Here is a 16411-nt window from a genome sequence, read left to right as displayed (position 1 = left end):
CTGGCTCTAAATTTCAGCTCAGGATCATATTTTCTGCATTCTAACGTCAAATGTCTCGACTTTGTTACGTTTTTTGTTTGCTGTGATGATGAATCCATGTAGGAGAAGCAGGAACTGGAGGAAGAGAAGTATAAAACAAGGGATTGTAAATATTAACAAAAATCAGGACCAAAGTACCAAACTGTAAGTAAGATAAAAGCAGATAGGTGCAATGGAACTTTTGGCTGAGAGTAAGTGTCCCGGCTCCTAGGCTTTGTAGCGTATTATGAACTGACCGATAACGGATAATGGATAATGAATAACGAAGATAGATCAATAACCCTTAAAAACCCCAAAACCCCACCAAACTGTCAAGTGGGCAAAAACCAATTAAAAAAATGTCCAAACAATAAACCAAACAAAAGCTAAACGTGACAAAGTCCAAACTTGAAACAATAGAAATGAAAAATGGACACATAAAAGTAACAAAAAAGCCATAAAAAAAATGAAAAAAAAATCTGCATGGTGTTGGAAACAAAATAACACACAAAATCAAAATTTCCCAATAAAGTTTGCTGAGCAAAAATGTCCTTTTAAATGATTCTGGATAATTGGACACAACCATGCCCAGTTCAAAACACCAGTTGGGACCCTCTGGTCATGTGAGGTATGCCAACCCTAACACTATCATTGCAGGAGTTATTAGGCCATTTTGGTGCCCCGTAATGTGTCTAGACCTGTGGTGGGAAAACCTCCATTTGCCTGGTGCTTTTGCTCTAAAAAATTGGCAGAAGGGCCATGAAAAGAAAACATTGATTTGTTGTTTCTGCATCTGACACCACAGTGCGCAATCCTATACCTCAGTAAAACATGAGGAAAAAGTATAATGTAGTTGTATCCATTTTTTTCCATATCAACATTAAAATTTTCCCCAAAAAACTACCTAATTTTTAGCTTTTTTAAAAAACATTCCATTGATCCCAAAGAATAAACATTGACAAAAAATGGAGATACGTCTTTTTGGAATAGCAATGACTAAATGAATAAGACAGCTCTGTTTATATTTCCTTTTTATTACCTATGAATAAACCTTTTAATTAAATAAGAAACATCGATAATAAGGTAAAGTAATACATTATATTTGTAAAGGTGAGGCGCGGGTTCTGGAGGCTTACTCTCTGCCGTCATCTCTTGGCTTTAAGTCAGTATTGCAGCATTAGGCAGTCTGTTCATGATTTGTGTGCAAGTACATGCATGTCTTAGACACTTTCGAATAAACTTTTTTTTCACAATTTGTTTGCTTTGTATTGTCGTTTAGACTTTACTTTTTTTTTACTTTTACCATTTGTATGCTCCACTCACAAACAGAGTTAAAAAAAACTACAGCTTGAAGTCTCTCTCCAGCACTCCCCCAGCCCCTTTGCCCAAACCTTATGTGTTCCTCCCAGAACAGGTCTGATAAAAGTAAGATAATAGCAGATAGGCGCAATGGAAAATTAAGGATAAGAACTCTTTGAACTCTGTTGGGCATCGTTAACACTTAACAGACAAAATATTTAACTTTCAACTTTTTAAAGACACCTCAAATGTAACATTTCTTTGTGTAAATATTGTGTAAATTATAACTATAACCTTATTCAGATTCAGATTCAGATCTACTTTATTGTCATTCTAGTACACGTGTATACAGAACGAAATGTCGATGCATCTGACCCCCACAGTTTCCTTGAATGTACAGATATAAATAAAGTTGTATTGTATTATGGCTACGTGTAGTATTTTACCATAGTGCCGATAGTGCAAGAAGAGTAGCTAACCAGATGTGCAAAATGGGCAGTCAGGTTAACAAGTCAGGTACACAGTAACATTAACACTGTAACAATAACGCTGTAATTACAATAGTGCAGAGAGCAATGTGCAAGGAGTGGCAAGCTATAAAAAAAAACTGCCAGTAGTGCAAAAAGTCAGATTAGCAGCCGTTTAGAATTAAGTTAACTATATGTTAGATTGACCATTTAACAGTCTAATGGCCAGGGGGACTAGACTATTGCGGAGCCTGGTGGTCCTGCACCGCACACTGCAGTACCTCTTCCCAGAGGCTAGCAGAGTGAACAGTCCATGATGGGGGTGAGAGGGGTCCCCGGTAATGTTCTTAGCATGGGATAGGCAGCGCTTCTGGCCAATGTCCTGAATGGAGGGAAGTGTAGTCCCGATTATTTTCTCTGCTGTCCTCGTTATCCCCTTATCCTCCTTGTTTTAAAACCTTATCTTCTCTGTTCCTTATCTTCTTGGTTTCTTTACCTCACTGCGAATGTGTGAACCTGGAGTGTCATGCCCAATTTCGTTCTCACAATATGTTAATCCATTTTGTAACAATGACAATAAAGGTCTATTCTATTCTATTCTATTCTATTCTATTCTATTCTATTCTATTCTATTCTATTCTATTCTATTCTATTCTATTCAAATGACGCACCCCACCTTTAACATATGCTGGGCCGGATCAAAAAGCCTGAAGGGCCGCACGTGGCCTGCGGGCCATATTTTGCCCAACCATGGTCTAGAACAGGGGTGTCAAACTCATTTTAACACAGGGGGCCACACAATAGAACAAACATTCTCTCAGGGGCCAGACTAGTAGATGAGAGAAACAAAGAAAGAGAGAAAGAAATAAGATAAAAAGAGGGAGAGAAAAGTAGACAGAGTGGGACAAAGAAAGAGAAAAGAGAGAGAGAGAGAGAGAGAGAGAGAGAGAGAGAGAGAGAGAGAGAGAGAGAGAGAAAGAAATCCAAAGAGAAATAGAAAGAGAGAAGGATAGAATTGAGAAGGAGAGAAAGAGAGAAGGGCAGAGAGAAGGGAATTGCAAAAGAGAGAGAGAGAACAGAGAGAGAAAAGGAAAAAGGGAGAGAGAGTAAAATAAGGTAAAAAAGACACAGAGGGAGAAAGAGACAAAGAGGAACAAAGAAAGAGAAAAAGGCAGAAAGAGAAAGAGATAGGGAGTGAGAGAAAAAGGGAGGAAGATAGAGAAAAAGAAATACAAGTAAACCGTTCGCGAGAGGCACCTGGCTTTGGCAACATCAAGTGGACATGTTTCAACCTGCAGCTCATTTTTCTCTTGTGCTTCCCTCTGCGTTGTCCCGCGGGCCGGATTCAATCCCTTGGCGGGCCTGATTCAGCCCGCGGGCCGCCTCTTTGACACCCATGGTCTAGAAGGTCTTTCTAAAAATGATCACTTTTTGAACAGAAATACTTCCCTAGCTGTTGTACCTATGGTATACTTTATTATTGAAAGACAGGAAAAGCTACATGTTGACAATGAAAATGGTAGAACCAGTTTCTTTGTAAAGCAAATTATCTTAGGGGAAGTCAGGCTGTGTTGTTACACAAGTGTGAGGTGAGATCATCAGCGGCGCCGCCTTTAATCATTCTATTTTTGATTCCTTGCACTACTTTGTCTGCCAATTTGTTGTTCTAATTACAGTATTTCAGATAACTCCTGTCTTCTGTACATAGTTTCTCGGAACGCACATCAAGTACAAATGGGATATAGAAGACCCTAATGCATTGGCCCTGCATTTTGGCACATAAGCCATTGTGGATTTATTTATTTAAGTTATACTATTTATCTATGTTTTGTATGAGTCTTGGTCAAACCCTCATGTCTTTCCAGTATTAATTACACAACCATTCATACTATTCAGAAATTTAGACACACCTGAAATACTCATGTTTGGGCTGTGGTAGGAACCTCTCAAAGTAGGGGTTCCCAAACTAAAGCCTGGGGGCCATATGCAGCATTTTATGATTGGGCCTCGGAAGACAGTACCAGTTGTATTTGCAAGTTGCAAACCTAATCAATCTGCACTGAAAAAAGCCCAGTTGGAAAAATGCAAAAAAAAAAAAAAAAAGGGAAATTAAAACTCGAAGTTACATTTTCATGTCGCACCGGAGGATCTCATCTGAAAATTATTTTACCTTTTACTACAGATTCATGTTAAATATCTTATAAAGTAACATAAATATTAGATTATTTTATATATATATACATATATATATATATATATATATATATATATATATATATATATATATATATATATATATATATATATATATATATATATATATATATATATATATATATATATATACAGTATATATATACACACACCACAGCCATATCCCCCTAGTGGGAGGTGGCTGGAGTCATTTCTGACGCTTTTTTTTTGGGAGATTGATATAGAGGAGGGGATTCCCAGCCCCCTGAAGACCAATGAACCCAACCAAGGTGTTGGGAGTCATTAGGTGACCAAACCCCCCAATTCCAACCCCTAATGCTGAACGCCAAACAGGGAGGCAACAAATTATTATATTTAAATTAGGCAAAATAATCTTCTGCTCGTTTTGAATTGTATTTTCTTATTTTACTAAGAAAAATAATTGTAAAAACTATTCACCTTACAAAAATTTATTGAAACAAATAAAGTGATCAAAATTATTTGTTTTTATTTCCCATCAGTCCATTGTCCAGTGAAAAATGAGTTTGTCAAAAGTAAAAAAAAAATTAAAAAGCATAGTGTATGAAATGTATTTTTCCTCAAATCTAATTCCTGATTTGGGCTGAAACATTAATTCGAATTTAAGAATTTTGCAAAGAAAAAAAAAACGCTAACAAAAAACATTAAATTGCTTCATTTTTTTTCTAGTAACATAAGTTCCTTGCAACTTATATTTTGTATCTCAGTGAAAGCTTTTTTTTTCAACTGTGTATAAACCAAAGCCATATTGAGCCAAATGATGCTAAATTGTTTATAAATACCGTACACATTTTATTTTGGAAGAAGCTAGATAAATTGCTGTAATTATGTGATTGGGAATTTTATTTATCAATTATAACATCTTGTTCAGTTTTCAAACTTATGATCTGCCTTTAGATTAACTGAAAAATGCCAATATAAACTATGATATTGATACTTTGAATAAATGACACAGTTGTTCCAGTTTCTCACCCACAGCACACATTCGGAGAACGGTGTTCTACTAATGTTGTACTGTGGCATAAAAGTAATTTCGACTTTGCAGAGTGTTCTTTTTTTAATCGCCAACAAGCAGGGTTTAGAATGGTGATAATGTTTTAATTTATATATCTGTCTATATGTCTGTCTGTTTGTTTTCTTTTTTTGTTTGTTTGTTTGTGTGTCTGTCCACCTAAAAAGGGGTAATTAGTTTACATATGACAACTATCATTCACAATCAGTCAGGGGGGGTTATCCTAAATGTGAAAAAAGACCCCCAAAAACCTGACACTTCTGATTTTGTTGATGTGGCATTTTTGCCCAGAAGGACATTCCAATCTTTGAGGCCAGAACGACATTGAATATCAACACTATATTTTACAGGCAGTCCGTTGGGTTACCCTAAACATCCATCTGCACCGCTTATCCTCAGTAGGGTCGCGGAGGTGCTGGAGCCCACCCCAGCCATCTCCGGGCAGTGGGCAGGGGACACCCTGAACTGGTTGCTCATTCACACCTAGATCCAATTTGGACTGGACAAATAACCTAACATGCATGTATTTGGAATGTGGGAGGAAACCGGGGTGCCCGGAGGAAACCCACGCAAGCATGGGGAGAACATGCGAACTCCACATGGAGGTTCGATCTCATGACCTCAGAACTGTGCCACGCACACGCTAACCACTGCGCCGATGTGCTGTCGTTACCCTATACAGTATATTAAAAAAATGACCAAAAAAATGACTATGCAGTATTTGTTTTGTTGACTCAGCATTTTTCCTAGAAAAATAATTTTCAATCCTAAGCCAGAACAGCATTGTATATTAACACCATATTGTACAGGCAGTCCGATAGGTTACCTTGGATGTAAAAAAAATGCCCCAAAAAGGCATCCCAGCCATCTCCGGGCAGTGGGCAGGGGGACACCCTAAACCGGTTGCCAGCCAATTGCAGGGCACACAGGGACAGACAACTCACTCGCTCAGTCACACCTAGGGACAATTTGGACCAGCCAATTCACCTGAAAACCATGTCTTTGGAATGTGGGAGGTAACCGGAGTGCCCGGGGGAAACCCACACAAGCATGGGGAGAACATACAAACTCCGCACAGTAAGGCCGGTAGCTGGATTTGAACCCACGCAGGAGGTTCCCACGACCTCAGAACTGTGCCGCATACGCGCTAACCACTGCGCCGCCGTGCTGCCTGGCAAAAATGATGTGTGGATTTATTTTCATTTTGTTTCTGTCGCATTTTATGTTAGTTTTACTGGAGATCAAAGAGATCAAAGCCAGGAGAAAAAGCTTAGCAAGTGTTGTGAGTCATAATTTTATTCATATTTAGTTTCTTTTGTTTAAAGTAACCCTAGCCAACCCTGCTAAGCAGGCACATGAAAAACAGTCGAAGGTATAGGGCAGGGGTGGCGAACGCGTTGCTCTATACCCGCATGCGGCTCTTTGCCTCATAATATTTTCTATTTACTTTGGCTCTTTGCCTTGTTACATGTTTTTGTGTGTGTGTGTGTGTGTGTGTGTATTGAGGGCGGACACTTTCCTTGAAATCAACACAGGAACAATACTTGTATTATTGTAAGGAGAGGAGTGTGTTATGGGAAATATGTTTTTAATTGTCTGTTTTTGTGTGTGTCTGTCTGTCATGGCAGTTCAGTGCGTGGTCTGGCTCTTTGACTCTCACAATTTCGGCTCTTTGTGTCAAACTTGTTCGCCACCCCTGGTATAGAGTATCAAAAAGCCAAGAGAGATGACTGTTTGCTGAACTCTGCCACATTGTTTCTACATCAGTAAATTTAGACAGAGAAAATCTATAACAACATTGAGATACCTGAGTTCGTCTCCTTATCTGTGTTTAAAAAAATACGTCATCAAACACATACCGAACATAATGCACAAATGTTATCACTTTTCCTGGTTTCAACAGTTACTGTTGCTAAATCAATGGCTATTTACAACTGTTTATTCAATGAAGTTGACCCATTAAGTTCAAAGTCCGGCAGGACATTTTAAGTGCACGAATGGTGGTGAAAGCAATGTTAACAGTCAGACAGTTTTCAAAGGGAGGCACTTTCTCTGTAAGGAAACAGCCTCACAAGAGCATGTTTTACTATATTCCTCATTTGTACTTGTACAGATTCTTAAGTAAACTATGACCACAAGAGACCTGGTAGAAGGTGAGTGAACTTTGCCTTATTTTACTGTTCTATCTTGTTTTGGACTTTTTTTTGTAGATACAACAAGCCAAATGCTTAGATATTGCCTGGCTACACATGCCACAGATTAACGATGAATACCTAAAGGCAAAGAAAGCCATGTAAAATATTTGTCATTGTGACATTTTTTTTCTATCATTTTGATGTCTACAGTAGATAAGAACATGTAGTTGCCGACCTTGTGTATAATGGCAGCGTTCCTTTGGGCTGAAAGTTAATATAGTGGTGACCTTCTTTTGTTGAAATGGCTAATTTCAAGAACCAAGTGTTTCAACCGTTTTATTTAAAGTAAACATAAACAAAATAAGAAAATAATTCAAAGGTGCAATATATTTAGATACTTAAAATTTGTGTCAAATCATGTTAATTATCTGTTTTTTTTTTACTGGTAAACTAAAATTATAGCAAAATAAAAACAATAATTAAAAAGTGTTCTTTGTTTTACAAAAGACAAAAGTAACAATGTTGCTAAACAAAATTCAAATATTTGTATTAATTTCGTGAAGAATAATGGGCAGATGGTCAAATCATTCTGCTAACTTCCATCCATCCGTCCATTTTCTTCTGATAATCCGGGGTAGGATCCTGGGGGCAACAGCCTCAGCAGGGAAGCTCAGACCTCCCCAGCCACTTTGTCCCACTCATCCGATGGGATTCCATGGCGTTCCCTTCCCAGGCCAGCCTAGAGACATTGGTCTCTCCAGCGTGTCCTGGGTCATCCCCGGGGCCTCCTGCCGTTGGGACATACCCGGAACACCTCACCAGGGAGGCGTCCAGGAAGCATCCTTATCAGATGCCCGAAGCCACCTTGAGTGGCTCCTCTCAATGCGCAGGAACAGCGGCTCTTCACTCCCCGATGACTGAGCTTCTCACCTTATTTCTAAGGGAGAGACCAGCCACCCTGCGGAGGAAACTCATTTTGTCCATCAAATGTCCGAGAAAATCACAATAACCCATCGCTGGTGAGGCTACTCAGGTGTTCTTAGGTGGATACCTGGTACCCATGGGCACCACCTCAGAGACCACTGCTGTAAATTGTTTACCTACAAGCAAACCTTTTAGTTAGAGTTCTGTTGATAAAGCTTGACTAACACAAAAAAAATTCACCTACAGAGACACTGTCAGTGTGTCAGCTATGGAGAAACTAGAAAGAAAGAATTTGAAAATTTCTGGTTACATGTCTATATTATTATCCATCATTTTCCCCGTCTTATCTGGGGTCAGGTTGCAGAGGCAGCAGCCTCAGCAGGGAAGCATAGCCCTCATCACACCCAGCCACTTCATTCAGCTTATTCCCCAAAACAGCTGAGTGACATAGATAATCTTTCCAGTGAGTCCTGGGCCACAACGGGGATCTGTATTTCTTTCCAGGGAGGGATTCAGACAGAATCCTTACCAAATGCCCAAGCCACCTCAGCCGGCACCTCTCAACCTAAAGGAGAGGCTCTACAATGAGTCTTTCCTGAATGCTCAGGTTTCTCACTGAGGACACCCTTATTTCTCTAAACTAAAAACCATAGCGCAGTAGGCGCTTTGTAAAAACATCTACTTAGGGATAGCTATTGTTTGGAATTCTTATGATTTTCTTATCCAAAAAGACCATTTGTCGCCTATAGAATGTTGACAATTATTTTTATAACGGATTAGCTGTTGAATAATCAATTACTTGTTGCAGCTTTACTTCCCTTAAAAACCACTAGATACAAACACGATCTCTTTAACCATTAATATACCTTTTTCGAATACCTTTTTTGTGACGTTTGACGTTTAGTTCAGGGGAGGCTTGTGAGGCTACTTTGTCACATAGTTATACATTTAAAATACATTAAATGTATATATTATTATATTAATTTTGTTAAAGTTCCTTCTCATTTAACTTCACAATCTTTGGATTTTCGGTTTCCAAATTGTTGAAATTTCCCCTTATATTTTGAAAATTGTCAATGCAATCACTACGTAATGCATTACTGTGTTAAGTCTGCAAGTAATGACAGAGGCACGTAATTCCCTTGCCTCATTCAAAGTGTTTGTTGTCATTTGCACAGTAAAGAACCACGATTCCCTGCACAATGAAATTCTTACTTTGCTATCCACACAGTTGCCAGCGTAATAAATCTAAGAAACTATATACATGTATACATAAAAGAATATTCCGAATATCAAAAAGATAAAAATACAAGATTAACTCAAAATGAGTTCAGGTAATAAGATAAAAACAAGATAAAATACGGTTGAAATTGACTGTAGTGCAAGAATAGTCCAAGTATGGTCCAGTTTAAACTGTCTGTAGTGTTCTGAACGAGTGTGTGGTGTATTGTTCGATCAGCAGCCGTTTAAGGGTCTGATAGCAGAGGGGTAAAAAGATTTCTTTAGACGGGGTTGTCCTGCATTTCACACTCCTGTACCTCTGTCCTGAAGGTAGGAGTGTAAGCAGTCCGTGTTGTGGGTGGGTGGGGTCCTTAATGATGGAGGCAGCCCTCCTGTGGACTCTGCAGTAGTATATGTGCTGCAGAGAGGGCAGTTGAGTCCTGCTGGACCCCTGAGCTTTCTTCACCACTTTCTGCAGGCGTTTGCGGTCCATGGCTGTGATACTGCCGTAGTAAACAGTGATGCAGCTGGTCAGGACGCTCGCTGTATAAGTTGCTGAGGATTTTGCTTGACGTTCCAAACTTCCTCAGCCACCTCAGGAAGTACAGTCGCTGTTGAGCTTTCCTGACCAGCTGTGTGGTTTTGAGGGTCCATGTGAGGTCCTCAGTGATGTGCACGCCGAGGTACTTAAAGCCGCTCACTCGCTCTACTTCAAGCTCCCGGATAAATAGTGGCTGATGAGGTCTCTTCCTCTTTCTCATGTCCACTATTATCGCCTTTGTCTTGTCCGTATTGAGGGTGACGTTGTTGTCCTCACACCATGTCCCAAGACTCGTCACTTCCCTCCTGTAGGCCGCTTCGTCCCCCGCAGTGATGCGACCTATCACTGCAATGTCGTCAGCGAACTTCAGGATGATGTTTGGAGAAAGCGAGAGGGAGATCAAGTATTCTTATTTGGAACACACTACAGTCCCAAACAATAATATCAGTGATAGTATTAGCAATCTAATATTCAAGCCATCCAGTATTTTTTTCTCATTGTATGGGCTTTTCTTTCATAATGGAGGAATACGCTTTTGTTGAAAAGGGGCAGAGCACGGACCTTATTTATAAGTTAAGGCAAAACCGTATTTTTTTTCCTAAGCCACAGTTTACATATTGCTTTTGCTCTGGCAGTTAAATGATGAATAGAATGTAGGGTAATTTACTAGTATAACTGACTGTGCCTCTCCAGACACGAAACTCACCACATATCACTGAGTTGTCTCCTCCTTGGCCCTCCATTGCCTTTTTGTCAGGACATGTAGCTACTTCTCTAAAATTTAATGCACACTTATTCTTCAATTTTCTATTATATCAAACCTCATGTTAATGCACCTCTAATTTTTTTTATATGCGATGCTGCAGGTGGTGGACTCGGATATGTTGCTGCTCAATGATGAAGACCTTTTCCTTCAAACATGCTCGGAAGGCTCTGGTGCCTATCCTCTGTGTGGCAGCAGTCTTCTTGTATGGGTGGGCCACAAAGCTCCGCTTGTTTGTGGCCAGCATCTTCTTCCCACAATACCACTACTCCTTCGTAGTGGCCCTCTGTTTCGCCCAGGTCGGTGTCTTAATGAGTGTCTATTTGCGGTGCTGCCAAAGGGCAATGATAAGTTATGCACGTGTGGGTTCACATCAGTGTTTGGCCTTGTTTGTGAGTAACTGAATACTTCAAAGTCTTTGCATGCAAGTGAAGGACTGACCAAAGGTTGATGCAAATGCCTGAGGTCTGTGAAGGACAATCACTGGAGCTCATCGAGGCAAACGAAATATGCAGCATTTAGCAGGACGAAGGTTGGCCTCAACGTTGAGATTTCAAACACGTGATACACCTTGAAATTCGCCATATATCTATCTGACAATATCCCTTTGTGTTTTTATTCAGCTAAATGTGTTATTGAGTAGAAACGATTTTAATTTTACAACTTTTATACAATTAAATACTTTATTATACAGTAAAATAAAATAAAAAACTTTTAAAAGCTCAAGCATTTTTAATAGATGAAAGTACTGTACTGTATAAACGTTTTATTCACTTTACAAATAACTGCTGTACTGTCAAACGATAATAAGTGGTGATAGCGTTTAAGCCAATCAGAATGCAGAACACAAAAGCTATGCAAATTTGTGAAGTAGCGCAACCATGAAATGTAAACCACATTGTAGCAAGGGATTACTTTTAAATGGTAAATGGTCTGCATTTATATAGCGCTTTTCAAGTCAATGAAGACCTCCCAAAGCGCTTTACAATGTGCTTCACACTTACCCATTCACACACACACTCAAACACTAATAGGGAGTCAGCCATGAAGAGACCTACCTGATTATTGTCCTGTAAATTAAAGAAATATATAGTTTCATTTTTAATTGGTTTACTCAGTGAGTGTGTGAACACTGCTAAAAATGAAGATATAGATTGAGAGAGAGTATTAAAGAATATACGACTAACACAGTTTGTATAAGGAAATGTTAGGATGCAGTACAAATAGTTATTCTTAAGCATAAGATTTACAATTTATTTATTTAACACTTTACTTTAATAGAGGGATGCTAAATTCATTATTACTATCTTAAGAAAACACTATTATAAAATTGACTAAAATAATTAAAAATGAATAAAAACTGGCATATAAAAGGTGCCTGAATTGTATTTTTCTTTTACTAAAGGTTTAAACATATTTCAATTCCATTTCAAAATGTATCTATCAATTTAGTTCTTTTACAAAATCACGCTTTTTTTAAATCAATTTTTGTCTAAAACCAGTGTCTGAAATAACGTCTCCCCGGACGCCCGGAGCGTGCACCTTTTAGCTCGGGCGTACAACTTACAAAAAGTCTCCGCCAGGGTGGCCGACAACTTTTTCTGTCACGTACCAGGAACGGAGAGGGGACCCAATTGCGTTTGTTTACTCAGTTTTATTTAGAAGAAAAAAGAGAACTTGCATCCACGATCCGATGATTGTCGATCCCGGGTAGCAGATGGCTGGAACTCGGAAGTGGAACTTCCATGTCGAGCGCAGGCAGTCGTTTCTGTGGTGTGGCTTGGGCAACCACAGGTCGATGGCTGGGGTGGAGGAGCAAAAACATGAACGGGTCCAGAAAAGAAGTCGGCAACAGGTATCAGACAGGAAACAGGGCAGGATATAGTCGGAGAGTACAAAAGCTTGCCTAGCTGAGAGCATAGGTTCGCAGACGATCTGACGGGTTCTTTTCGGAAGACGGGAGTTTGAAAAGAGTCCAACAGCCAATCAGAGTTCGTGGCTGTTGGCCCGTTAGCGCAGTCACAGGTGCCCCGCATCAGTAATCATGACATTTTCAAGGAAAAAAAAAGAATCTTTAGGGGTTTTTTTTTTTGTCTTTTTTTTTTTTTTTTTAATCCAACGTTTGCTTTAGAAATATTTGTTCGGTTTGGAACTTTCCGATTGTTTGGCAATTTGCATAGTCAGCAGCCAACCAGACATCTGCATCGAATAACTTCCGGACTCTCACGAACCTTATAAGGTCGTGCATTTGCCTATCATTTTCCAAAGTAGACGCACAGAGAACACAAGAAAATTGATAAGTGGTTAGGAATCAAGCCAAAACCTCAGCCCCATAAAAATATTCAAGACGCTAACAACATTTATGACGCTACAAAACGTAGGAATGGGCACCACCAATCTGTAGTTGCCCAAGCCACACCACAGAAAATGGTGCCCTTACTATTTGTTCTTCCAAGGATGGCTTTTGAAATTGATGAAATGCAACCCAGTAGGTTAATCACATTGTAATTTTTGTTTTCTAGGTCTTGGTGTCAGTATTCTGTGTCAATCTCCTCTGCGTCATTGGACTGGTGCCACTGAAGCGGTTCAGTTTCCCACTGGCTGAGAGACTTTTGGTGCCGTCCATCTGCAGCAGCGTCCACTCTACCCTCGCCATGTGGGCCGAAGCCAACGGTTTAGATGTTGGTCTTTTTCCTCTCGCCCTGCGGCTACTGCCTCTTATTACATTGGGCCTGAATGTTGCCTTTAAGGTGCCGATGCTGCTCTCTGGCCACATCTTTGCCGTTGTGGTATTTCTGATGGGGTCGCCACTGATCCTTACTGGTAATTTGGATTTTTACCACTGCAGTGACGTGCAGTCAGGAGAGGCAAGTGAGGCTGTGCTTTACCGGTCACTTTGGAAATACAAATCTAAAAATATACTAAATGTTTATATTTATTGATTGTTAGTCATTGATCAATCTACTTTAGTTCTGGGATTTTTCTTTAAAAAATCGCCGAATTTCTTTGGGTAAATTGCTTTTTATTGTGTATTTTTCTTTTTTGAGCATACATCAAACAAAAGACAACAAAGGTGAAATCATTGCAGTGTTGATATAGTCATTTTCAAAGTCCAGTTTTTATTGTTTGGAAGTGGTGTCCTTAGTTTATCTATAGTTTGTCAATTTTTCATATTTGTCCTTGAATTGGGTCTCCTGTGTTCTTATTCAAAACTTCATCGGCTCCATTACAAATGTTTTATCCACAGTGCACACCCACTGCTCCTTCGTCATTACTTTTTTGCTTGTTGTCAGAAGAATTTTTACCAGATACCCATCTTTTTTTCTGTAATATTTCTGCGGGTTTTCCAAATAGAGCATCTACTTCTGTAGAATGGAGCACCCAATCCTCTAGCCTCATGGCAGAGGGCGATATTGAAACCAAGAGTTAACAAGTCAAGCCATCCAGTATTATTTTTCTCTTTTTATGGACGTTTTTTTCTAAATAGAAGATTAGCTGTACTTATCTATGGATGCTTTTCTTCAAAGGGAGCACCACATAGACTTCATATGTCAAAATAATAAGATTTTTTTTTCTATGCTACATTTGACAGCTATTGCTTTCTTGCTCTGGCTATCAAATGATGAGATGTAGGTACATTTATTTGTAAATCTGACGATGCCTCACCAAATATGAACCTTACTGCAAGTCACTGCACCACTGTTCAGAAAACATTTTAATGTTCTTAATGCATAAGTATACATTTCCGCACGTCATTCTCAGCGATAACCTAAAATTGAGCTATTTTCTTCCCATAAAAAAAAACCTTTTAGTACTTGATATTTTACAAATGATTTGTAATTGCATACAAGTATAGCATTTTGGATGCAGAATATAGTACAACAAAGCAATGTATCTAACACATTCGATAACTTATCAAATCCTGTGTCACTTTCAGGTACAGTACTGTACTAAAAAAAAAATTCACTTACCTGTTGCAGCCTGGTCCCGTCCCTCCGTAGTGGAGCCTCTGGAATACATTTACGCCCCTATGGCCGTCATTCTTCTCAGCCTTGCCCTGACCTGGCTGTCCAAGGTGTCAGAGGCGAAACTCCACGGCTTCTCCTTGGACCAGCAATCCTCACCTTTGGACATCTACTACACTTTGCTGGTGAACCAATGCTGGCTGCTGGGCCTTTTGTGGGGGATGCACCCCAACGGGCCTTCGCTGGTGCTGAGTCGGGGCAGCTGGCACAGTCTGCTCTTCTATGGCTATCTGTTTGCTATTCTCCTGCTTGGGATGGTCCTTCATTTTGCAGTCATTATGTCAGCGCTGTGTATCTCACCGCTCGCTGCGGCAGGGTTACACTCAGCTGGAGAAGTGATGTACCCCTTTCTGCAGCTCCTACAGTATTCAACTGGCATTTCTTTCAATGTTATTTAATAATTATGAGGCAAGTCAATCAGGACATACTCCAATTAGTAGTTATTTGCTGTGGTTCCCTACACCTAGGCACTAATCTGACTTTGTCCATATTTGAGGAGCAATATTATAAACACTGGGTTTGTACATATTTTTCTTGGCCAAATTCAAGCACTTTCTAAAGACTTTAAAAGCCATTTTTTAAATTTCTAAAATAGCATTAAAAGAAGAAATCCCGTTTGAATTGTGTATTTTGCAGATCCACAAAGGGACCCCTGATTTACATCTGCGATCTTTAATCTTGCATGTACATTTATCAAAACATTATTTTTGGATCCTGAGAAAAATATGAATTTATTTGGGGATATGAACATCAATCCATTCATTATCTGCACTGATTATGTAATAAAAGCTCATTGGCCTTCATTTGGTAAATGTCAAATATATGTAAGTATCTTTATTATTCTTGTAAGGTCCATCCATTATCTCCACCGCTTATCCCTAGTATACAGTAGGGTCGCGGGGTACTGGAGCCCATCCGAGCTATCTTTGGGCAGTGGGCAGGGAACACCCTGAACTGGTTACCAGCCAGTTGCAGGGTACACAGAGACCGACAGCTCACTTGCTTATTCACACCTAGGCACAATTTGGATTCGGCCGATTAACCTGACATGCATGATTTTGGGAATGTGGGAGGAAACCGAGGTGCTCGAAGGAAACCTATGTCCATAATTGATGCGTAATCTTTGCACTAATACACATTTTATAGTATCCTATTTAGGTAAAGCATGCAACTGTTATATTGGGCGTGACTTATATGAGACAATGACGCTTCATAACACAACGCCATACATATTAACGCGAGCTGCCGTTAATCACGAGGGAAGAAATGCAATTCCAAAGCAAACCCACCAGAAAGTAGTGCTGGTATCATTTCAAATTATTTATTTTTTTATTTTTGTGAAACATGGCATGAATTTCAAGCGTTTATAAGCAATTTGCCCAATGTCCACGTACTTTTCAATCCTTAAAAATGCCATACTGGTCACTATCCAGCGTGCATGTATTTCCCGGGGAAATAAATGCAATTTTTTTTTTACCCTTTTATACAAGCACATAGTTGATAAACACCTATTTAAATTTAGTGAATGAAATCAATATATTAAGGAATATAAATCAATAATTGTTAAATATTCAAAACTTGCATCCCTGAATCACAATGGAGAGCCTCAGAAAAGACTCCCAGCTAGGAATTTTAGATGCCATTAATTTACTAGTCCAGCCTATGTGGGAATGTATTTTCTACCTTGTGGCCCCTGAGCTAAAATGAGTTTGACACCCCTACTGTGAACTGTGGGCATGTAAAATCCTCCAAGACTGGTGATATCCAAATAAAT

The 16411-nt window shown here is 39.4% G+C and overlaps 1 protein-coding gene across 2 annotated transcripts in view; it reads left to right on the top strand.

Annotated features, from left to right (window-relative positions):
* LOC148353774 (uncharacterized) overlaps positions 1-16045 on the top strand; it is a 17835-nt gene extending 1790 nt beyond the window's left edge. The window contains exons 1-4 of one of the 2 annotated variants that reach the window (XM_088350736.1): positions 7013-7181; positions 10716-10911; positions 13135-13435; positions 14593-16045. In XM_088350736.1, the coding sequence (XP_088206862.1) occupies positions 10744-10911; positions 13135-13435; positions 14593-15035 (912 nt within the window). In that variant the 5' untranslated portion in view covers positions 7013-7181; positions 10716-10743 and the 3' untranslated portion in view covers positions 15036-16045. Of the gene's footprint in view, positions 1-7012; positions 7182-10715; positions 10912-13134; positions 13436-14592 lie in introns of those variants that run through there. The other variant, XM_088350737.1, reaches the window with a different exon arrangement.
* The last annotated feature ends 366 nt before the right edge of the window (positions 16046-16411 follow it).

Source organism: Urocampus carinirostris, chromosome 13, assembly GCF_059441175.1.
Source record: "Urocampus carinirostris isolate Australia breed hairy pipefish chromosome 13, RoL_Ucar_1.0, whole genome shotgun sequence".
Taxonomy (NCBI): Eukaryota; Metazoa; Chordata; class Actinopteri; order Syngnathiformes; family Syngnathidae; genus Urocampus; species Urocampus carinirostris.
The sequence above is the reverse complement of the archived record's forward strand: the minus strand, read 5'-3'. Positions and strand labels throughout refer to the sequence as shown.